This window comes from Natator depressus, chromosome 23 (assembly GCF_965152275.1).
Source record: "Natator depressus isolate rNatDep1 chromosome 23, rNatDep2.hap1, whole genome shotgun sequence".
NCBI classification, from domain to species: domain Eukaryota; kingdom Metazoa; phylum Chordata; order Testudines; family Cheloniidae; genus Natator; species Natator depressus.
Genome location: NC_134256.1, coordinates 11,612,163 through 11,637,855, shown reverse-complemented (window position 1 = coordinate 11,637,855; position 25,693 = coordinate 11,612,163). Strand labels below are relative to the sequence as shown.

Genomic DNA, 25,693 nt, shown 5'->3' with positions numbered 1-25,693 from the left:
TTTTTCTATATGCTCACCCCATATGTGGCCCCACGAAGTCGCGGGACCACCTCGTCAACCTCCTCCTAGCCATGGCCAAAGTGGCCATTTTTATAACACCAGGGAGAGGAAGTTGGCTTGGGCGGGGCTGTGACTGTGGGGCCTGTTTTCGTTCTTTCATCTGTTCATGCATCCAGGCAGAGTTCCTTTGGGTGTCATCCGCTGGCTCCTTGGATGCTTTTGAGGAGCAGTGAGGGCTGTACGAGGTTCTCTGCTCAGTGTCCCCTTCTGGTTCCCTAGTTATGGCCCTTTGACCCCCCCACACCTCTCCGTTTTTTCCCCTTCGTTGTCCTACAACTTTAGTTGAGGTCTGGGATCAGTAGCTCCTCCCCAGGCTGGGGGAGGGGCCTTTAGCTGTGGGCAGGCTTCTGCCCACCCACTTCCCAGTAACCAATATGACCACTCTCTTATATCCTTCTCGTCTGACTCCGTCACAGTACATTGGCTTCATATTTCAAAGACGGAATCATTATCTGTGGCATGAGTAGGGTTTCTAAGCAGCTAACAAGATATAAGTAGTTCGGTGCCTAAAGAAATACAGTATGGGCTAACACCCTGCTAAACTTTATAAAAAAAACAAAGGCATTCTGGAAAGTGTTTTTCAGGCATAGCACCAGTCAAGGTCCCTTGTGCTCTCAACAATTGCAGGATATGCCATATTTTTTACTGGCCAGAGTCTGTGGCCTCTGCCTACCTCTGCTCATAACTGCCCCATCCTCATCTCCTGTCTAGTACCCTTTGTTTCAATCCAGACACCCAACCTAGTTTCTGCTCCCTTCCCTCTCTGCTTGTTCAGCACCACCTAGGTCTGCTGTTCCTCTATTGTCCAGCTCCTGCAAACCCTCTCCACACCACTCCTCCCACTATATGCATTTGAGTAATAGGGTTATTCTACACAAAACAAAACAAGCATCCAGTTGTGTTTCATGACTCCGTGCAGTATGGACACTAAGTAATCCCTTTGTAAGAGGTTCCTTTTAGATGAGTCCAACCTTTGATTCCAGTCTGATCTGGTAGCTATGCACACACATTTTGCACTTATCTATATGACAGGAGAAGGTGTCAGGCAGTAGATAATCAGCTACACAATGATAACATTCCTCCATGACTCTCCCAGCCTTTCTGCCACACCCATCACTAGCAGCATGCCTGGCTGACATGTCCAACTGATATTACCTGCTCTCACATACTGTGCCTGCCCACCCTCTCTACTGGTCTTTGGAAGTCTTGGAGGAAACATTAATGTAATACATGTCTTCACCAAATTACATAGCAAGGTACTTAATAAGTTACAGCCATTGTTCTTGTGAAGATTCCTTACTCTGCCCCCTTCACTAGATGGCCATGGGCCCCAGATTGCAGAGAGCTGAGAGTGTGTGTTTTTTTTTTTCTGTAGTGGAGAGATGCTACAATATACACTCCCACCCCAGCTGTTGTTCATTACTATTATTTTGGACTATTTCTATGTCTTTGTTCCATTCTCTGACTTGCAGTGGGACAGAGCATAAGGCTGCAGTTCATTATTTATTCAAATTGCACATTAAATTAGTGAATGGATCCCTAATGAAATATTGTTTCACTTTGAAATTCTTACCTTTTGCATTACAAAGAATGAAGAGAGTAGTGCCAGTGTTGTTGATGATGATGATGATATCCATCCAGTGATGGAACATTGTCGAGCTAGAGATACTAGCACCTGTAAATATTTGAAATTGTAAGTTATTTTTACACTTCCTCAAGAAAATTCTTTCCATTTCAAACAAATAAAATAAGTCTAGCTGCTTCTGCTTTACAATACAATTATTTATGCTTTCTAGATATCAAGGAACAAACACGGGGAGAGAACATTGCAATAGGTGGAGATATAGAACTCTATTTTAGGTTCATGTAGGGAGCTGGCCAGAATGTAGAAAATATTGAGTACCCAACGACTACACTTGTTCTCAAAGGGCAAGGGAAGTTACTTCCCTGTTCAGTAACTGGAGTTCTTTGAGATGTGGGGTCTCAATAAATTTCACTTCTGGTGCGGATGCACTTCATGCTCAGGAGACTGGATCACTTAACTTAGCAGTGGTTGTTGGTCACACTTGCTCCTAGAATAGCCTCAAACCCTTCTCCCCTTACCAGTATAAAAGGGGGCTGAGTGACCAATTGACCTTCAATTCCTTTTCAAATGTCCAGTTTCAAGTATTAGATTCAGCAGTAGCAGTGAAAGGACAGTGGGTCATTGAACACATATAGATAACACATCTCAAAGACTCCAGTTATAGAACTAGTAAGTACGTTCTCTTGCTTTTTTGAGTGCTTTTTTGTGTGCATTCAATGTCTGGTGACTCCCCAGCAGTATTCCATAAAGGCAGAGAGTACCTCAAGTCTAATTAAATAGAGATTTTAATACAGCCCTGCCAAACTGAGCATCTGCACGTCATGTTGCCACAATATTGTTGTGTATGATGCTGCCACTGCAGCACTCCAGTTAGCAGCCCAACAAATATTAACGATAGGAACACCACTAAATGAGGCTGCAGAGGCTTCCTCTGCCCTGATTGAATATGCCCTAATGTTCCGAGGGAGCTGTAAATCGGTCATTTCATAACATAACTTTATACACCTCACACTTTCTTCATCTTCCCCATGGCAGCCTTTCAAGTATTTGAAAACCGCCATCATGCCTCCCTTAATCTCCTCTTTTCCAGTTCCTTCAGCCTTTGCTGATATAGCTTGCATCTATCCCTTTGTTCATCTTTGTCACTCACCTCTGGATCCTTTCCAGTTTCTCTACATCCTTTCTATACATTGGTGACCAAAATTGGACACAGTACTCCAGATGTATTAATGATCTGGATGATGGGATGGATTGCACCCTCAGCAAGTTTGCAGATGACACTAAGCTGGGGGGAGAAGTAGATATGTTGGAGGGTACGGATATGGTCCAGAGTGACCTAGATAAATTGGAGGATTGGGCCAAAAGAAATCTGATAAGGTTCAACAAGGACAAGTGCAGAGTCCTGCACTTAGGATGGAAGAATCCCATGCACTGCTACAGGCTGGGGACCGACTGGCTAAGCAGCAGTTCTGCAGAAAAGGACCCGGGGATTACAGTGGATGAGAAGCTGGATATGAGTCAACAGTGTGCCCTTGTTGCCAAGAAGGCTAAAGGCATATTGGGCTGCATTAGTAGGAGTATTGCCAGCAGATTGAGAGAAGTGATTATTCTCCTCTATCAACACTGGTGAGGCCACATCTGGAGTATTGCATCCAGTTTTGGTCCCCCCACTACAGAAAGGATGTGGACAAATTGGAGAGAGTCCAGAGGCGGGCAACAGCATTGATTAGGGGGCTGAGGTAGATGATTTATGAGGAGAAGCTGAGGGAATTGGGCTTATTTAGTCTGCAGAAAAGAAGAGTGAGGGGGATTTTGATAGCAGCCTTCAACTACCTCATGTAGCTAGGCTGTTCTCAGTGTTGGCAGATGACAGAACAAGGAGCAATGGTCTCAAATTGCAGTGGGGAAGGTCTAGGTTGGATATTAGGAAAAACTATTTCACTAGGAGGGAGTGAAGCACTGGAATGGGTTACTTCAGGAGGTGATGGAATCTCTACCCTTAGAGATTTTTAAGGCTGGCTTGACAAAGCCCTGGCTGGGATGATTTAGTTGGGGTTGGTACTGCTTTGAGCAGGGGGTAGGGCTAGATGACCTCTTGAGGTCTTTTCCTAATCTTCTATGAGTCTATGATTCTACAGCATCACAGAGACTGTGGGCTTACTGTAAGAAAAACAGCAACAAAGAATTAGGTCTACCTCTCAGAAAATTCCAGCAGAGTGGTTTCTAAGATGTCAGTTACATACTATATTTGATTTATTTTTACCAGACTTACCAAAAGCACTGAAGGAAAGACAGCAAACAGTGAAAAGCACACAACATAAACCTCCCAGGTATTTCTGCCTAGAGAAGACAGCGCTGGTAAGAAATTTCTGGGGAGGTACTGAATGAGAAAAAGATGTAGGAAAGCAGGTATTGGGACCAGTTACATATCTGGTAGAGACACAGTCTGGGCAGGGGGTAATGAAAAGACTCATTAATTAGCTGTTACCAGATAAAGTTCAGCCTGGTTATAGTATGCAGCCCCTGAAGCTACTAAAAATGATAGTAGGGTTCATTTGCCAGAGGGGGAGGAGATGATGTCAGGGAATGGTGGACAAGAGAGGGAGAGCAGAGTGCTCCTGTTGGGGGTGATCCCATCTGTATTCCCAAGGAACACCACAGAGGTCAGATGTGACTTTCTTACCCTGGCAGGCACCACCTGCCACAGTGAAACTGCAGATGCTTCGTAAGGCTAAACTTGTGAGGTTTTTTTTATTGTGTTTGTTAATTAAGGGAGTTAAAGGGGAGGAATTTGGTATACTGAAAATTGTAAAAATTACAAGCTGTTATCCTGGTACTGCTTGCAGGGTAAAGGGAAGAAAGGAAAGCAGGATGAAACCCATCTGAAATCCACCTTGGGATAGATATTCCCATTGTTTTCAACCATGGTCTAAGCTTATAAAAGAAGCTACACCTCTCATATGGCCAATCAACAAAAGATTATGAAGCTATCTTCATACAAGGGAAAGTAGCAGTAATGGGTGCACAGCAAGCACTGTTTATTTCCATTTCATCATTAATGGTTCACTCTTGAGACTTCTCTATAGAAGTCTGGGGAAAGGAGATATGTGTTAGTTATTGTGTGTGGATGCCATTGTTATCCTCCCTCCCAGGAACCGTATCTCACTGGCAGGGCCACATAGAGATTACTGGGGGCTGGGGAAAATCTGAAACTGAGGCCTTCCATCCTTCCACGATACCACTGAGGGGACGCTCCAGGAGTTGGGAGCAGGCTGGAGAGCGAGCCTGCCCTGCACTCATCGCTCAGTGGCAGCTCCTGCCTTAGGGGTCTCAGCCTGGGTCTCCCCTCTGGATGTTGCATTTTGCAAGACTGGGCCACTTAGGTTTGGTCATGGTTAGGGATGGCTCTGCCACACTTGAGTGGGACTGTGTCCCCATGTACCAGGTCATAATGCCACTCATTCAGATTTGGCTTGGTTGATGGAGAGCCAGCAGGGCAAACATGAGTGGTGGTTCGACTCTATGTGCCAGGTTGCAATGCCACTCAGTTTGGGGGAGGGGGACTCTCAAATGGGGAGCCAGGGGCAAATGCCCCATTAGCCCCTCCCCTCAGATGGTCCTTCTTGCTGGCCTCCTAATACAGCACCATAGCTGGGGAAGCATTATACTATTTGTGTGAGGAAGAGATTCAATGCAGTGACACTCAGAATGCAGCTGTGTTTCAAGCCTGCATGTGATTTGGACACTGTGCAATCTGTGTCTGAACGTTTCCTTTTAGATGAGTCAAGTCTCTGATTCCACTCTGATCTGGTAGCTATTCACACGCACTTTGCACAAGTGTATATGACAACACAAGGTGCCAAGCCGTGGAGAATCGGCTCCACAATGAGGACATCCCACAGTGACCCTCACAGACTCTCTGCCACACCTATCGCTAGCAGCACGGCTGGCTGATATGTCCAACTGGTATTAACTGCTCTCACCTACTGTGCTTACCCACCCACTCTGCTAGTCTTTGAAAGCCTTGAGGGAACATAAATGCAATAAATGTACACACTGAATTACACAGCAAGCTACTTAATAAGTCTCAGCCATTGTTTTTCTGAAGTTGACTGACTCTGTCCCCTGTACTAGATGGCCAAGGGCCCCAGATTACAGAATGGAGGTATATATATTTTAAGGAGTGATGTCATAAATCTAAAGGGAAGGGTAAACACCTTTAAAATCCCTCCTGGCCAGAGGAAAAATCCTTTCACCTGTAAAGGGTTAAGAAGCTAGGATAACCTCGCTGGCACCTGACCAAAATGACCAATGAGGAGACAAGATACTTTCAAAAGCTGGGAGGAGGAGAACTTCAAAGGGTCTGTGTCTGTCTGTGTGATGCTTTTGCCGGGGACAGAACAGGAATGGAGTCTTAGAATTTAGTAAGTAATCTAGCTAGCTATGCGTTAGATTATGATTTCTTTAAATGGCTGAGAAAATAAGTTGTGCTGAATAGAATGAATATTCCTGTCTGTGTGTCTTTTTGTAACCTAAGGTTTTGCCTAGAGGGATTCTCTATGTTTTGAATCTATTTACCCTTTAAGGTATTTACCATCCTGATCTTACAGAGGTGATCCTTTTCTTTTTACTGTTTCTTCTGTTCAAATGTTTCTTTTCAAGAACTGAATGCTTTTTTTTCATTGTTCTAAGATCCAAGGGCTTGGGTCTGTGGTCACCTATGCAAATTGGTGAGGATTTTTACCAAACCTTCCCCAAGAAGTACGGTGCAAGGGTTGGGAGGATTCTTTGGGGGAAAGACGTTTCCAAACAACGCTTTCTCAGGAACCCAGAGAAACATTTGGTGGTGGCAGTGGAAAACCAAGGGCAAAGGGTAAAATAGGTTGTACCTTGGGGAAGTTTTAACCTAAGTTGGTAAAAGTAAGCTTAGGAGGCTTTCATGCAGGTCCCCACATTTGTACCCTAGAGTTCAAAGTGGGACGGAACCTTGACAACACCAAGAAGAGGGAGGAACTGAACTTGACATGAATTTAAAAATATTTTTGGATTTTCCAAAACTGCAGTTTTCGGGTAATAAAACTTGTTCATCTGAAAAATGTCATCCACCTCTACTCATTTAATCTAAATTCAATTCTGGTAAAAGATAGCTGTAGGGTCTTTCTACCCTAGAGTTCAAAGTGGGGAAGGAACCTTGACAAGTGAGTAGATGCTACAATATACACTCCTATCCCTGGTTTTGTTCCCTGTTGGATTTTGTCTTATTTCTATGCCTTTGCTCCATTCTCTGACATACAGTGAGACAGAGCACAAGGACCCAGTTCGTTACTTATTTGAATTTCACATTAAATCAGTGAAATCATCACTAATGAAATACTGTTGAACTTTGAAATTCTTACCTTTTGCATTCCAAAGAATGAAGAGAATAGTGCCACTGTTGATGATTATAATTTTATCCATCCAGTGATGCAATATTATCGAGCGAGAGATACTAGCACCTGTAAATGTTTGAAATTTTAAGTTATTTTCACACTTCCGTTAGAAAGTTATTTCCATTTTAAACAAAGAAATAAGTCTAGCTGCTTCTACTTAAAAATACAATTGATTATTCTTTCTAGATATTGAGGGACAAAAAAGGGGAGAGAACGTTACAATAGATGGAGATATAGAACTCTATTTTAGGTTCATCTAGGGAGCTGGCCAGAATATAAAAAATATTGAGTACCCAATGACTACTCTGGTTCTCAAAGGGCAAGGGAAGTTACTTCCCTGTTCAGTAACTGGAATTCTTTGAGATGTGGGGTCTTAATGAGTTTCACATCTGGTGTGCATGCACTTCATGCTCAGGAGACTGGATCACTTAACTTAGTAGAGTTTGTTGGTCACACTTGCTCCTAGCATAGACTCAAACCATTCTCCCTTCACCAGTATAAAAGCAGGGAGAGTGACCAATTGACCCTCAGTTTCATCACCAACACCCAGTTCCAAGTATTAGACACAGCACTGGCAGAGAAAGAAGAGAAGGTCATGGAACCGATATAGATAACACATCTCAAAGATCTCCTGGTGCCGGTGGGTGCTCGACCCCTGCCCCCAGCCCTGCCCCCATTCCAACCCCTTCCCCATAGTCCCCACCCCAACTCCACCCCCTCTCTGTCCCTGTTGGGCTCCTTCCCCAAATCCCCACCCTGTCCCCGCCTCTTCCCCGCCTCCTCCCCTGGGCGCACCCTGTTCCCGCTCCTCCCCCCTCCCTCCCACAGCTTGTTACGCTGCAAAACAGCTGTTTTGCAGTGGCAAGTGCTGGGAGAAGCGGGGATGCAGCGCACTCAGGGGAGGAGGCAGAGGTGAGGTTAGCTCGGGTGGGGGGTGGGGAGGGGAGCTTGGCTGCCGGTGGGTGCAGAGCACCCACCAATTTTTCCCCATGGGTGCTCCAGCCCCGGAGCACCCACGGAGTCGGTGCCTATGGGCCCTTCCTTCTTTGAGTGATTGTGTGCATTCAGTGTCCGGTGACTCCCCAGCAGTATACCATAAAGGAAGAAGGTACTGAAAATATAATTAAATAGAGATTTTAATACAGCCCTGCCAAACTGAGCATTTGCACGTGATGCCTCCACAATAGAATCATGTTCCATGAATGCATGTTAGCAGCCCTACAAAAAAAGTTAATCATAGGAACATCACTAAACGAGGCTGTAGGCTCCCAGAGACCAGCTGAATGTGACCTAATGGTCCTAGGGAGCTATAAATTGGCCATTTCATAGCATAACTTTATACAGCCTGACTCCCATATAGAAGTTCATTGGCTAGAAATTGCCTGATCCATAAGGTATGTCTACACAGCAGCTGGGAATATGCTTCCCAGCATGGATAAAGAGACATACTTTAGTTCTGCTCGAACTAGCATGCTAAAAATAGCAGCATGATTGCATAGCTCAGTCTACCTGCCCGAGTACAAACCCACCTGACCCACTGGGTACATACTTAAATGACTGACCTGAGCTGCTGCCCATGCTGCCATGTCCATGCCGTTATTTCTAGCACACTAGCTCAAGCAGATGGATCATGTGTCTATCTGTTCTGGGAACGATGCTCCAAGCTGCAATGTAGATGTACCCTTAGGTCTTTCAGCAATAGAAACAAACAACCTAGCCCTAGGTAATGACCTAAATATATTTGTCATATTTAAAACAAAGGACAAGGACTGTAGGACATCTAATGTGTGCAGTGCTGCTTCATGCTTCATTGAGTGTGGTTTCAGGAAGAACAGCAGTAAATGAATAGACTGAATATAATGAAAATCAGACAGCACATTAAGAAGAATGTATGATGTGGTCTCAGAGTAACCTTGTCTGTGGAATATCATATACAGGAACTCTGCCATAAGTGCATGCAATTCATTCACCCTACACATCAATGAAATGAGCATGAGGAATGCTGCTTAAGAAAAAAATGGAAGGAACCCAATTGTTCAAAGGAAAGACCCATAAGTCTTTAAGTACAACACTGAGATCCCACAAAGGGGTAGGCTGCTGCACATAGGAAAAATTCTAGCAAGTCCTTTAAAGAAAGAATGAGAAGGATGAGGACAAAAATGTATAGACCTGAACTGCTATCTGAAATAGCAACCAAAGTTACACACAGAAAACTAACCTAAAGACTGGTAGCAAAGATAAAAGGTCATCAAGACTATCAGGAATCATCATTTCTATTGGAGAAATTTTGCTTCATGTTGACCAAATAGAAAAAACTTTTCCATGTTCTTTGTAAGTACTCCTGGCAGGAAGCCTCCTACTTTCAATCAATATCTACTGAACATGAACAGAACAACAGTTTTCTCCAGATCTGTCAGTCATATAGTTTCCATGCTATGAGATGATGGGAAATGGCTCCATTGTTCTGGCTGAAGAGGTCTGCACACAGTGGAAGAGGTATCGGAGTAAGCACCAACACTGTACTGAGCTCCTGGAGCCCGTACTGCCTGGACCAAATTGTACATAGCAGAAAAAACAAGGCTCTGTCTTGTTTGATTTTCCTCAGCACTAAGCCCTGGTCTACACTAGGACTTTAGGTCGAATTTAGCAGCATTAAATCGATGTAAACCTGCACCCGTCCACACGATGAAGCCCTTTATTTCGACTTAAAGGGCTCTTAAAATCGATTTCCTTACTCCACCCCTGACAAGTGGATTAGCGCTTAAATCGGCCTTGCTGGGTCGAATTTGGGGTACTGTGGACACAATTCGACGGTATTGGCCTCCGGGAGCTATCCCAGAGTGCTCCATTTTGACCGCTCTGGACAGCACTCTCAACTCAGATGCACTGGCCAGGTAGACAGGAAAAGAACCACGAACTTTTGAATCTCATTTCCTGTTTGGCCAGTGTGGCAAGCTGCAGGTGACCATGCAGAGCTCATCAGCAGAGGTGACCATGATGGAGTCTCAGAATCGCAAAAGAGCTCCAGCATGGACCGAACGGGAGGTACGGGATCTGATCGCTGTATGGGGAGAGGAATCCGTGCTATCAGAACTCCGTTCCAGTTTTCAAAATGCCAAAACCTTTGTCAAAATCTCCCAGGGCATGAAGGACAGAGGCCATAACAGGGACCCGAAGCAGTGCCGCGTGAAACTGAAGGAGCTGAGGCAAGCCTACCAGAAAACCAGAGAGGCGAACGGCCACTCCGGGTCAGAGCCCCAAACATGCCGCTTCTATGATGAGCTGCATGCCATTTTAGGGGGTTCAGCCACCACTACCCCAGCCGTGTTGTTTGACTCCTTCAATGGAGATGGAGGCAATACGGAAGCAGGTTTTGGGGACGAAGAAGATGATGATAGCTCACAGCAAGCAAGCGGAGAAACCGGTTTTCCCGACAGCCAGGAACTGTTTCTCACCCTGGACCTGGAGCCAGTCCCCCCTGAACCCACCCAAGGCTGCCTCCTGGACCCAGCAGGCGGAGAAGGGACCTCCGGTGAGTGTACCTTTTAAAATACTATACATGGTTTAAAAGCAAGCATGTGAAAGGATTACTTTGCCCTGGCATTCGCGGCTCTCCTGGATATACTCCCAAAGCCTTTGCAAAAGGTTTCTGGGGAGGGCAGACTTATTGTGTCCTTCATGGTAGGACACTTTACCACTCCAGGCCAGTAACACGTACTCGGGAATCATTGTACAACAAAGCATTGCAGTGTATGTTTGCTGGCGTTCAAGCAACATCCGTTCTTTATCTCTCTGTGGTATCCTCAGGAGAGTGAGATATAATCCATGGTCACCTGGTTGAAATAGGGTGCTTTTCTTCAGGGGACACTCAGAGGAGCCCATTCCTGCTGGGCTGTTTGCCTGCGGCTGAACAGAAATGTTCCCCGCTGTTAGCCACAGGGAGGGGGGAGGGTTGAGGGGGTAGCCACGCGGTGGGGGGAGGCAAAATGCGACCTTGTAACGAAAGCACATGTGCTATGTATGTAATGTTAACAGCAAGGTTTACCCTGAAAGAGTGTAGCCAGTGTTTTATAAAATGTGTCTTTTTAAATACCGCTGTCCCTTTTTTTTTCTCCACCAGCTGCATGTGTTTCAATGATCACAGGATCTTCTCCTTCCCAGAGGCTAGTGAAGATTAGAAAGAAAAAAAAATGCACTTGAGATGAAATGTTCTCCGAGCTCATGCTGTCCTCCCTCACTGACAGAGCACAGACGAATGCGTGGAGGCAAATAATGTCAGACTGCAGGAAAGCACAAAATGACCAGGAGGAGAGGTGGCAGGCTGAAGAGAGTAAGTGGCAGGCTGAAGAGAGGGCTGAAGCTCGAATGTGGCGGCAGCATGATGAGAGGAGGCAGGATTCAATGCTGAGGCTGCTGGAGGACCAAACCAGTATGCTCCAGTGTATGGTTGAGCTGCAGCAAAGGCAGCTGGAGCACAGACTGCCACTACAGCCCCTGTGTAACCAACCACCCTCCTCCCCAAGTTCCATAGCCTCCACACCCAGACGCCCAAGAACGCGGTGGGGGGGCCTCCGGCCAACCAGCCACTCCACCACAGAGGAACTTTCACACCGTAGCCTGGCCAGTCATGAACTGGTTTTCAAAGCCTCTCTGATGCGTACCGCGCCCTCCTGTGCTCTTCTAACCACCCTGGTGTCTGGCTGCGCGTAACCAGCAGCCAGGCGATTTGCCTCAACCTCCCACCCCGCCATAAACGTCTCCCCCTTACTCTCACAGATATTGTGGAGCACACAGCAAGCAGTAATAACAGTGGGAATATTGGTTTCGCTGAGGTCTAAGCGAGTAAGTAAACTGCACCAGCGCGCCTTTAAACGTCCAAATGCACATTCTACCACCATTCTGCACTTGCTCAGCCTGTAGTTGAACAGCTCCTGACTACTGTCCAGGCTGCCTGTGTACGGCTTCATGAGCCATGGCATTAAGGGGTAGGCTGGGTCCCCAAGGATACATATAGGCATTTCAACATCACCAACAGTTATTTTCTGGTCTGGGAATAAAGTCCCTTCTTGAAGCTTTTGAAACAGACCAGAGTTCCTGAAGATGTGAGCGTCATGTACCTTTCCCGGCCATCCCACGTTGATGTTGGTGAAACGTCCCTTGTGATCCACCAGAGCTTGCAGCACTATTGAAAAGTACCCCTTGCGGTTTATGTACTCGCCGGCTTGGTGCTCCGGTGCCAAGATAGGGATATGGGTTCCGTCTATGGCCCCACCACAGTTAGGGAATCCCATTGCAGCAAAGCCATCCACTATGACCTGCACATTTCCCAGGGTCACTACCCTTGATATCAGCAGATCTTTGATTGCGTGGGCTACTTGCATCACAGCAGCCCCAACAGTAGATTTGCCCACTCCAAATTGATTCCCAACTGACCGGTAGCTGTCTGGCGTTGCAAGCTTCCACAGGGCTATCGCCACTCACTTCTCAACTGTGAGGGCTGCTCTCATCTTGGTATTCATGCGCTTCAGGGCAGGGGAAAGCAAGTCACAAAGTTCCATGAAAGTGCCCTTACGCATGCGAAAGTTTCGCAGCCACTGGGAATCGTCCCAGACCTGCAACACTATGCGGTCCCACCAGTCTGTGCTTGTTTCCCGAGCCCAGAATCGGCGTTCCACAGCATGAACCTGCCCCATTAGCACCACGATGCATGCATTGGCAGGGCCCATGCTTTCAGAGAAATATGTGTCCATGTCCTGATCACTCACGTGACCGCGCTGACGTCGCCTCCTCGCCCGGTAGCGCTTTGCCAGGTTCTGGTGCTGCATATACTGCTGGATAATGCGTGTGGTGTTTAATGTGCTCCTAATTGCCAAAGTGAGCTGAGCGGACTCCATGCTTGCCTTGGTATGGCGTCCGCACAGAAAAAAGGCGCGGAATGATTGTCTGCCGTTGCTCTGACGGAGGGAGGGGCGACTGACGACACGGCTTACAGGGTTGGCTTCAGGGGGCTAAAATCCACAAAGGGGGTGGCTTTACATCAAGGAGTAGTTCAGGCAGGACTTCACGGAGGGTTCCAATAAGAAATGGTGCACCTAAGTTATTGTTCTTATTGGAACAAGGAGGTTAGCCTGGCCTCTGATTGATACATGGCTAGATTTACCTCGCTGCACCTTCTCTGTGAGTGACTGCAGTGTGACCTAGAGGAATGAGTCCCCTAGACAGGGGAGGAGGCAAATGAGTACAAAACAAATCTGGTCTATTTCTTGTTTTGATCCACTCCATCTACATTTTACATCTTTGGCTGCAGCAGATGGTGCAGAAGGACATATTGCCTACCTGCTCACCATAAGACAGTTCAATAGGACTGACTGCCGGACTTAAGAGAATGACCTGGTCAAGTCACTAAAAATTTAGTCCCTGCGCCCATGTCTGCCCAGGCGCTCCTGATCGACCTCACACAGGCGACCAGGAGTACCTCGGACATGACGAGGATGGCTACCAGTCGTATTGTACCGTCTGCTGCCACAAGGCAATGGGTTGCTGCTACTGTGTAGCAATGCCGTACCGCGTCTGCCAGCACCCAGGAGACATACGGTGACGGTTACTTGAGCAGGCTCCATGCTTGCGGTGGTATGGCGTCCGCACAGGTAACTCAGGAAAAAAGGCGCAAAACGATTGTCTGCCCTTGCTTTCACGGAGGGAGGGAGGGAGGGAAGGGGGGACTGACGATATGAACCCAGAACCACCCGAGACAATGTTTCAGCCCCATCAGGCATTGGGATCTCAACCCAGAATTCCAATGGGCAGCGGAGACTGTGGGAACTGTGGGATAGCTACCCACAGTGCAACGCTCCGGAAGTCGACTCTAGCCTCGGTACTGTGGAAGCACTCCGCCGAGTTAATGCACTTAATGCACTTCTGTGGGGACACACACACTCGAATATATAAAACCGATTTCTAAAAAACCGACTTCTATAAATTCGACCTTATTCCGTAGTGTAGACATACCCTAAGAGACTTAAGGGAACCAGAGGGTAAACATAAAACAGACCTTGAATCCATGTAATTAAATGTATCTCCTTGACAATCTGGACTCTATCCCCCTTTTGAGCAGAAAGTCATGTAGTTCTTGTTGCGCTTAGTGACATACCATGTGGGTACTCCCCATTGAACAAATACAGATTTGATTACTGAGTCCTTCATAGTCAATTTGTGGTTCATCTTCAGAAATGCCTGCTTTGGTAGTCTGCCAGCAAATTGTGAAGGTCTAGCAGATGAAATGCAGATATTGTTATGCTGTGCCAGATACACCAGTTCCATTGAAATAGTGTTTCCCTATTTAAGAGAGTGGACCTGCTTGTTCACATGAAAGATTGCAACAGTATTTTTTCGTCATAATTTAAATATAGTGTCCTGCAAAGTGAGAGAGAAAGGATCTCAGACAGTTTGAACAGGGATTTCTGAATCTCTGCCATTCACCAAAGCAACTTCTGGTACAATTTAACACCATCAGAAGACTAAGTCTGAGGAGGTACAGGAGCCTATCATCAGATGATGAAGGGAATGTCTGTGTCAGGATAATATCAACACCCTGATGCTTGGTAACAGCCTTGTCAGAGGTGTGGGTTGGGGGAGGAAGCAGTGTCCCGATCTGCTGATGTAATTGCTGATGCTGAAGCACAGATGGATACAGAGGTGAAGGTGACCTGTCTCTGGAAGCACATGCTGAAGAGTGTCTGGTGGTGAGTTGATAGGGCCACGTGGACCAATAAAACAAAGAGCGCTTATCATACAAGGCATAAATGAGACTTCATCTGGAATACTGTGTGCATTTCTGGCCTCACATGTTTAAAAAAGTAGAATTCAAACTGTAACAGGTGCAGAGAAAGGCTATTGGGATGATCACAGGAACGGAAAATATACCTTACAAGAGGAGACTCAAGAATTTTGGCTTATTTAGCCTAACCAAATGAAAGCTGGGGGGAGATATGATTGCTCTCTATAAATACATCAGAGGGATAAATACCAGGGAGGGAGAGGAGTTATTTAAGTTAAGCACCAGTGCTGATATAAGAATAAATGGATATAAACTGGACATCAACATGTTTAGGCTTGAAATTAGACAAAAGTTTCTAACCTCCTGGACTAACCTCCTGGACTAGATGACCTCCTGAGGTCCCTTCCAACCCTGGTATTCTATGATTCTATGACCCATCAGAGGAGTGAAGTTATGGAACAGCCTTCCAAGGGAAGTGGGAATGTGGGAGGTGGACAAAAAACCTAACTGGCTTCAAGACTGAGTTTGATAAATGTATGGAGCGTACGGTATGATGTGATTGTCTACAATGGCATGTGGCCCATTTGCAATTGCTAGTAGCAAATATCCCCATTGGCCAGAGATAGGACACTACATGAGGAAGACTGAGTTATTTTAGAGAATTCTTTCCCAGATGTCTGGCTGTTGGGTCTTGCCAACATGCTCAGGGTCCAACTGATTACCATATTTGGGGTCAGGAAGAAATTTTCACCCTGTCACCCCACAGAGGAAAGCACCTCAAGGGCTTGCTTCTTTGCATTCTCCAGGTGCATCCATGCTATTCCTGTTGAGAAATGATGGGGCTTGTGGGACCTGGGCAAGATATTGTGGGGTGTGGCTGGGGTTGCATGGGACCAGGGACTGGTGAACCAGCCAGTTGTTGCAGCAGTTAGAATGGGTGTGTCGGGGACCTCAGGGCATCCCCAGAACCTCAGGGTGCTGCCTCCTCAGGTGGAACCAGAGAGCACTGTTCCCATACTCCCTTTCCCCATGAGCATGTAGGGAACATGTGAGCTCAGGCAGCCACATTTGGGTGCCCAGCCAGCATTGAATAGTTCTTCCAATTGCTGAAGCAGCAACTGCACCTGGAGTGGTAAGGAGCTTCTTTCCCCAGCTTTTCCTTACGAACTCCTACCTGACTCTCCTCTATCTGGTCACTCATCCTAGGCAGGTTTTTGGCTTTTTTTTCTGGAAAGTCTGTCAGTGTTCTACACCCACTAACTTTCCAACCCCCCTCTCCCTTTTCCCTGTGCTGACTAAAAGATGCACTGAAAATTGCACACCAATTTATAAAATTGACAATATCCTTGAGTAAGTGAAATTGGCATGAGTCTTCCAGGTGACGGCCACCTAAACTGAAAAACTGGTTATCCCGAAAACAGATTTTTTCAGAATTTATGGTCCTCAAAATTTCATTAGGTTTTCAACTTTTTTTCCTGAAATCAGGACAATTTTTTCTGAAACCTCAAAAGTTTCCTCAGGGTGGAAATTTCATTTTCCAGCCAGCTGTGATGATAATCTCATCCGATCTGCTGCAAAACAAAAAAAACCTCACCCAGTATGTGACATCACTGTGACCCTATGCCTCATATGCTTCATGGAGATATTGTTATGATATGAATAGGGCATAACTAAGATGTGTTCTATGCAAGATGGGCCATATGAGGTATCATTGGAAAGGTTATGATTTAATGATTATGATTATTCTATTTGTATGCACGTGTCATTTCTGTACGTGAGGTAGAAATATGGACTATGTAACAATTACAAAAGTGTTTGCACCTGCGGAATGAAACATGCAAATCAGTGGGACATTAGGGAGGACAATAGGACTTTGAAGATGCTAATCTCCCATCTTCCTGAGAAGCTTCCTGGGATACTGCTTTGACACTGCAAGGTAATCTGATCATGTCACCTGGTATTGGACCCCATCTTGTCCTGCTGGTATTTTTCCACAAAAGGGATGGAGACCAAACTGGGAAACAAAGGATTCCAGCCATATGTAAATCCTATTTAAGGCAGGGAAGTGAGTTTATCAGGCCTCCTTCTTCACTGAATCCCTGCCCAGGATGACTGCTGAGAAGATCTAAGAAACAAGGACTGAGTGAGGGAGAAGAGCTGAGCCCAGACCGGAAAAGTGTCTAGCCTGTGAAAGTATCAGAGGGGTAGCCATGTTAGTTTGTATCCACAAAAACAACGGGGAGTCTGGTGGCACCTTAAAGAGTAACAGATTTATTTGGGCATAAGCTTTCATGGGTAAAAAACCCACTTCTTCAGATGCATGGAGTGAATATTAGAGATACAGGCATTAAGATAACTCCCTTCTCTTCATGTGTCAATATATATTTAAGTGTAGAACCAATGTTGAAGGCCAATTTAGTCAGGGTGTATGTGGTCCACTCCCAATAACTGATGAGGAGGTGTCAATACCAAGAGAGGGAAAATTGCTTTTGTAGTGAGCCAGCCACTCCCAGTCCCTATTCAAGCCCACATTGATGGTGTTAAGTTTGCAATTGAATTGTAGTTCAGACTTTGAAGTCTGTTTTTTGAAGTTTTTTTTCTTGAAGAATGGCTACTTTTAAATCTGTTATTGAGTGTCCAGGAAGATTGAAGTGCTTTCCTACTGGCTTTCATATATTACCATTCCTGATGTCTGCTTTGTGTCCATTTATCCTTTTTTGTAGAGACTGTCCGTTCTGGCCAATGTACATGGCAGAGGCGCATTGTTGGCATATATCACAATTGTAGATGTCCAGGTGAATGAGCCTCTGATGGTGTGGCTGGTGTGGTTGGGTCCTATGATGGTGTCACTAGAGGAGATATGGGGACAGAGAAGGCAACGGGGTTTGTTACAGGGATTGGTTCCTGGGTTAGTGTTTCTGTTGTGTGGTGTGTAGTTGCTGGTGAGTATTTGTTTCAGGTTGGGGGCTGTCTGTAAGCGAGGATTGGCCTGCCTCCCAAGGCCTGAGAGAGTGGGGGATTGTTTTCCAGGATGGGTTGTAGATTGTTGATGCGCTGGAGAGGTTTTAGTTGGGGGCTGTACGTGATGGCCAGTGGTGTTCTGTTTTTCTTGTTGGGCCTGTCCTGTAGTAGGTGACTTCTGGGTACCCATCTCGCTCTGTCAATCTGTTTCCTCATTTCCCCAGGTGGGTACTGTAGTTTTAAGAATGCTTGATAAAAGCAATTTTCATCAATTATTGGGAGTGGACTACATACACCCTGACTAAATGGCCTTCAGCATTGGTTCTCCACTTGTAAGGTAACTCCCTTCTCTTCATATGCCAATATATATTTATGCCTGTATCTCTAATTTTCACGCCATGCATCTGAAGAAGTGGGTTTTTTTACCAATGAAAGCTTATGCCCAAATAAATCTGTTAGTCTCTAAGGTGCTACAAGTACTCCTTTTCTTTTTATTTATAATCAGTTTCTTTAGTGTATTGAGCTTAGTTTGCGTATTTGTTTGTTTGCTCAGTAATCTGCTTTGATCTGTTTGCTAACCTTTATAATCACTTTAAATCTATCCTTTGTAGTTAAACTTGTTTTGTCTATTCCAAAACCCAGTTTGTGCAATTCATAACTGTGAGGAGGGGGGCAAAAAGCTGTACATATCTTCCTCCACATTGAGGGAGGAGGCAATTTTCATAAGCTTACGCTGTACAGATTTCTATGCAGCGCAAGACAATACAGTTTTGGATGTGCACTCCAGATGGAGTGTACACTTGAGTGCTGGGCAATTCCCAAGCTGAGCTGATTTCAGTGTCTGTGTCTTTCTGTAGTGGGGTGTGTCACTACCTGTGTGTGTGTGCTGGAGGTGTGTGTGTGCTGGAGGAGGCTTGAGGGTCTGGCACAGCAGGACAGGGAGAGGGAGCCCAGGCTGGTGGAATGGGTGGTCTTAATGGTACCCCACTATATCAGGTGGCAGCCCAGAAAGTGGGGGCAACCTGTCACAATCACACCTTCAGTTAAATGATCAATCAGAATAGGGCATTCCCATTTTGAAGTCACTGGCATCACTGAAGTGAGCTGTAGCTCATGAAAGCTTATGCTCTAATAAATTTGTTAGTCTCTAAGGTGCCACAAGTACTCCTTTTCTTTTTATGTTTGCTAGGGTAACCTTTATGAAAAAAAAGTCCAGCAACAGAGTGGGGACTATCCAGTTTATTGCACTCAATCCAGCACGTACAATTACCTGCCTTGTAGGAAGATGGCATATGTGGGCATTTGGATCAAGGAGCTCCTGGCACTCAGAGATCAAGTACGTCTCTGGAGACTGGACTATCTGAACTGGAGGAGCTAAAGGAGACAGAGATGCACATAGAGTACAATGTATGCTTTGTGAGGTATCATTTGCAAGCTCATAATCCACTGAATATTATTATTCTGTTGAAATGTGTATAACGTCACTGCGTGTAAAATTATGAGATTTTGCTATATGATTGTTACTGTAATATGTTGTAGTTCTGGGTAATGTCACACAACGACACACTAGCACCAAAGCAAGGTGCTAAAGGCCCAACCTACTTAACTGGCCATCTACCCAGCAGGGAAAAGGTATAAACAGGAAATTTACATTTCAGCCCAGAGGACGGTTCCAATTGCACATACACAGGGGACTGTTGGTCTACACCCAGGTGGGGGGTAATTCTTAAAGAGAGGAGGAGGATATAAAAATAAGAGACAGTGATCTTCACTTGTCCCCTCTCCTCTCATCTCTCTGCTTACAGCATCAACAAATATCTGAAGACATTGAACTAGGGGTGGAGGCTGGCTGAAAGTAAATCCAGCCTGTGAACTGTTGCAGTTTATGGTGAGAGAGACATTTTGCTTTTAAGTTCCTTTAGGTATTAGCTTACAGTTTTATCTTTTTATTTCTTTTGTAACCAATTCTGACTTTTTGCCTTATCACTTGTAATCATTTAAAAGCTATATTTCTGTAGTTAATCATCTTATTTTATTGTTTAATCTAACCAGTGTCTTTGGATTGAAGTGTTTGGGAAACTCCACTTGAGACAACAAGGCTGGTGTGTAATCATTTTCCTTTGTTAAAATGATGAACTTATTATGAGCTTGCATTGTTCATAGTGTGTTGGATAGTACAAGATGCAGATTTCTGGGGTATAAGGCTGGGATTGAGAATTTGTTACTGTTATCCTGTGTGTAATTCATGAGTGACTGGGAGAGCCTTCAAGTATTCAGCTGGGAGTAATTTTGCATGCTAGTGGCTGTGTGTGAGCAGAATCTGGAGAGCTGGCTCTTCATCAGCAAAGCAGTGTAAAAGACTATAAAGCTGAAGGGCATAGTAGTTCAGCAGTACCGATTGTACCCAGAGAACATCACAACAGGTAATAGTAATAGGGGATTCAATCATTAGAAATAAATACAGATGGGTTTGTGATGACCAGGTGAACTGTATAGTAAATTGTCTGGCAGGTCCAAAGGTTGTGGCTCTCTCAAGATATCTAGCCAGACTCATGTACAGTGTTTGGCAGGAGCCAGTGATCATGGTGCATGTAGGTACCAACGACATATGGAAATGTAGGAGAGAGGTCCTGGAGTACAAATTTAGGCTGTTTGGTAAGAGACTGTAGTCCAAAACCTCCATTGGAGCATTCCCGGAAATGCTTCCGCTTCCACTTTCACTTGCAGGGACAGTTAGATGGGCAGAACTTCAGGGCTTCAATGAGTGCGTGAGATGATAGTATAGGGAGGAAGGGTTTAGATTTATTAGGAACTGGATAATCTTTGTGGGAAAGGAGTAGCCTGTACAGGAAGGATGGGCTCCACCTAAACCAAAACAGAACCAGATTTCTGGCATGTAAAATTAAAAAGGTTGTAGATGAGTTTTTAAATTAAGGGCAGGTGAAGAGGAGCTTATGGTTCAGAGACATCCCTTAGAGGAGGATCTATTAATGGGCATATTCTATATTCTAGTAAGGAGGAGAGGATATGAAAGTTGACAAAGTACAGGTAGGAATTGATGAGAAACAGTCAAATGAAAAAGATTCCCATTCATTTATATCCCATAAAGGCAGACAACTAAAAAGTGATACATTTTATAAATGCTTATATACAAATGCTAGGAGTATATATGTGAAGATGATGAAGTTGAGTGCCTGGCATTAAATGAGGCTATTGATATAAAAATGGGGTGGAATGATGTTAATCAGTGGGACACTGTAATACCAGAGAACAAAATATATTGGAATGACAGAACAGGTCGTGCTGGTGGGGGAGTGGCACTATATGTGAAAAAGCATAGAGTCATATATAGTCAAAATCTTTAATAAATCAAACTGTTCCATAGACTCTCTATGGATAAAAAGTATGTGCATGAATAATAAGTATCTGGCAGCAGGGATATACTACTGACCACCTGACCAGGATGGTGATGGTAACAGTGAAATGCTCAGGGAGATTAGAGATGCTGTAAAAATAATAGTAATAGTAATAATAATAATAATAATATAATATAATTAATAATAACATTACTAATAAACTCAGTAATAACAGGGGATTTCAACTATCTCCATATTGGCTGTGTACATATCATCTCAGGACAGGATGCAGAGATAAAGTTTCTTGACAACTTAAATGACTGCTTCTTGGAGCAGCTAGTCTGGGAACCCACAAGAGGAGAGGCAATTCTTGATTTAGTCCGAAATGGAGCGTAGGATCTGGTCCAAGAGGTGAATATAGCTGAACTGCTTGGTAATAATGAACATCTTTGTGGAGGAGGGGAACACCAAAGAAGTCCATCAGAATGGCATTTAACTTCAGAAAGGGGAACAACACAAAAATGAGGAAGCTAGTTAAACGGAAATTAACAGGTACAGTCCCAAAAGTGAAATGCCTGAAAACTGCATGGAAACTTTTTAAAGACACCATAATGGAGACTCAAATTAAATGTATATCCCAAATTAAAAAAAAAAACATAGTAAGAGGACCAAAAAAGTGCCACCATGGCTAAATAGCAAAGTAAACGATGCAGTTAGAGGCAAAAAGACATTCTTCAAACATTGGTAATTAAATCCTACTGAGGAAAATAGAAAGGAGCATAAACTCTGGCAAATTGAGCATAAAGGTATAATTAGGCAGGCCAAAAAAGAATTTGAAGAGCAGCTAGCCAAAGCCTCAAAATCTGTAGGATGTTAGAACATATAAGGAACCATCTCCCACTCTGGAGACTCCCAACACATACTGGAATTTCCCAGCTCATTTAAAATTATTGAAATGTGGATGTTGTTCTGTAGTAGACCACTTTAATACCATGATTTAGCAATGTTGACAAATCTATTTTGTGTGTTGGAGTGTCTGTGCATGTATGTGCATACCAAGCCCTTTTCTACAATTACCAATAAAATAGTGTTAGATTGTTTGAAAACTAACAACCCAGAAACATTTCAAATTTCACTGGGATTGACATTGTTATAAAAACAACCACCCATTTTTAAAGTTTATTCTTCAATGAGAACTCTCTGCAATTGGGGCCTGAAATAACCAAGTACTCTTTCATCTTTCTTCTGTCAATATGGCTGAGTGAGAGTGAACCCTCAATGATGTTTGAGAAGGTATATAGTAAATCTTACCTGCTTCTACAGCTTTTGCTTTTTCTAAATAAGGAAAGTAAAGAGATAACGTTTTTCAATCATTAACTGTATGTTTATTCTTTTGTCAGTGCTACAAAATGTCATGTACGCATACATATATATATACACACACACACACACAGCCAAATCATGTTCCCACTGATGTGTATGTCAAGTTCTTCTTAGCTTCAGTGGAAGCAGGGTCAGATCCATACTCTAATGACTAAAAGAATTCCCACAAATCTTGTTCTTCAGCTCAAAATATAAACCTGGTTCTCTGAATTAGCCCTTCTGCTTTAACAGAACACTGAAACCAAATCAAAAACTAACAGCATGAAAGTTCCAACTTTGGGGTTGGGGGAAAGAAAGAGAAAGAGATGTTATTATGGTGACTTTTAGAAATTGTAAAGTACCCAGAAACCCTAGTGGTGAGCACAGACTAAATGGTGGGGTGGGTGGGGTGGGAGAGAGAGAGACTAGGCTAAACAAAAAAGAAATAAATTAGCATCTTAGTAATAGTACAAGTACCCAATTATAAACTCCTGCTTGATTTATGAGGTATGGCTGTGTGATCCTTGAACATTCCAAAATTACGAGGACTTTACTGGGGGGTACTGAGTGATTCCAGATTCTGACCCATAAACTGCTCAGAAACATCCTGCTTAGTTGAGGAAATAAGTGAGGTGAAGCCCTGGTTCCACTGAAATCAATTGAAACACTCACATCGGCACCAGAATTTCACATATAGTGTACTAATATGTATTAATTAAAATAGGTTAGCTAATGTTTTAAAACAGATGTGTATCTAGCATAGAGATAATTTATCACCTTTAAAAATACATTAGCATTGACCATGACTAGCTAATCCATTTTATCACCCACCCTTTTTTTCTGAGTCTAGACATGAATATTAGAAATGTGATTTCTGAGAGATGAAAGAAAGAAAAGTACATATAGAAGACAGCATCATAGAATCAGAGAATATCAGGGTTGGAAGGGACCTCAGGAGGTCATCTAGTCCAACCCCCTGCTCAAGCAGGACCAATCCCTAACTAAATCATCCAAGCCAGGGCTTTGTCAAGCCTGACTTTAAAAACTTCTAAGGAAGGAGATTCCACCACCTCCCTAGGTAACCCATTCCAGTGTTTCACCACCCTAATAGTGAAAAAGTTTTTCCTAATATTCAACCTAAACCTCCCCCACTGCAACATCCACCTTAATGTTACACTGTCCCCTGTCTTGAGAGGCACCCCTGGTTCTATTTGTATTCCCTCTTCTACATAAAGGGGATTTCAAAACAATGGGATCTTTTGAAAGCGAAGAAGCAATGTTAGTATGACTGCATTAGCTATTGGCCTGGACAATGAGTCAGGACATTTGGGTTCCCACTTCTGCCAAAAATTCCCATATCTCTGTGGGATAGCGACCAGAGCTCCCTGTAACTCACTTTCCCCATCAGTAAAATGGGAACAATAATATGGCCTCACAAGGTGGTAGAAAGTTCCTTTCATTAATGTTGCAAGAGTGCTTTAAGTTTTTTTCCGATGGTGGCTGATTGTGATGGAATGAAATCCTTCCCTGCCCAGAGAAATTGCTGGAGCCTAGAGGGAGGGATGCCCTGATGGGGCTTCTTAGGAAGCAGAAGCAGATTTTTGAAGGCATTTATCATGTCAAAATGCAGATAGACACCTAGCTGGTTATTTTAAAGTGTCTAGGCGCATAACTCCCTCTGAAATCCAAAAGATATGATCAACCTCATTTCTTTCTTCTTGGCTCCATTTGAACAGACTTGCACTGACGTATGAACAAGTCAGGCCCATAGTACTGCTGAAGGCTTAGGCTGTTAGTATCCCATAGTTGAGGAGTAGGATTTTCAAAAACACTCGAGTGAGAAGTAGAGACTTTCAAGGGGACTTGTGCTCCTAAATCACTCATATCTACCACATCCCCACCTCCTGCCTATTCCCTTCTGCTTCAATCCAGACCCCCCCACCTAGCTTTTACTCCCTTCCCTCTCTGCTTGCTCACCACCACTTAAGTCCTTCCTTGTACCCCTCTGTTGTCCCTCCACTGTCCAACTTCTGCACACCCTCTCAACACCTCTCATCATCTCCCCCACTGCACCTTGAGACCATTGCTCCTTTTCTGTCATCTGCCACCACTGAGAACAGCCTAGCTCCATCTTCTTTGGAACCCCCCTTCAGGTAGTTAAAGGCTGCTATCTAATCCCCCCTCACTCTTCTCTTCTGCAGACTAAATAAGCCCAGTTCCCTCAGCCTTTCCTAATAAGTCATGTGCTCCAGACCCCTAATCAATGCTGTTGCCCTCCACTGGACTCTCTCCAATTTGTCCACATCCTTTCTGTAGTGGAGGGCCCAAAACTAGACGCAATAGTCCAGATGTGGCCTCACCAGTACAGAATAGAGGGGAATAATCATTTCCTCAGTCTGCTGGCAATGCTCCTACTAATGCAGCCCAATGTGCCGTTAGCCTTCTTGGCAACAAGGGCACACTGCTGACTCATATCCAGCTTCTCGTCCATTGTAATTCCCAGGTCCTTTTCTGCAGAATTTCTGCTTAGCCAGTCGGTCCCCACCCTGTATCGGTGCATGGGATTCTTCCGTCCTAAGTGCAGGACTCTGCACTTGTCCTTGTTGAACCTCATCAGATTTCTTTTGGCCCAATCCTCCAATTTGTTTAGGTCACTCTGGACCCTATCCCTACCCTCCAGCATATCTACTCTCCCCCCATTTTAGTGTCACCTGTGAACTTGCTGAGAGTGCAATTCATCCCCTCATCCAGATCATTAATGAAGATGTTGAACAAAACTGGCCCCAGGACCAACTCCTGGGGCACTCCACCTGATGGCAGCTGCCAACTAGACGCTGAGCCATTGATCACTACTCGTTGAGCCCGACGATCTAGCCAGCTTTCTATCCACCTTATAGTCCATTCATCCAGCCCATACTTATTTAATTTGCTGGTAAGAATACTGTGGGCTGGTAGGTCCAACTGATATCACTTTTTCTAACTTATTGTGCCTGTCTTCTACCTCTGTTGGTCCTTAGAAGTCTTGGAAGGTACAATAATGTAATAAATATCTGCCCATAATTACATAGCAAGCTGCTTAATAAGTAACGGACATTGTTTTTGTGAAGATGCCTGACTCTGTCCCCTGCAGTAGATGGTCATGGGCCCCTGGTTCAGAGAGTTG

General features: G+C 44.5%; 1 protein-coding gene across 1 annotated transcript in view; it reads right to left on the bottom strand.

Annotated features, from left to right (window-relative positions):
- LOC141976806 (uncharacterized) overlaps positions 1-25,693 on the bottom strand; it is a 117,920-nt gene that overhangs the window by 37,072 nt on the left and 55,155 nt on the right. The window contains exons 8-10 of the mRNA XM_074937970.1: positions 22,480-22,503; positions 7,042-7,140; positions 1,634-1,735 (exon numbers count right to left, since the gene is read on the bottom strand). Of these exons, the coding sequence (XP_074794071.1) occupies positions 1,634-1,735; positions 7,042-7,140; positions 22,480-22,503 (225 nt within the window). The remainder of the gene's footprint in view (positions 1-1,633; positions 1,736-7,041; positions 7,141-22,479; positions 22,504-25,693) is intronic.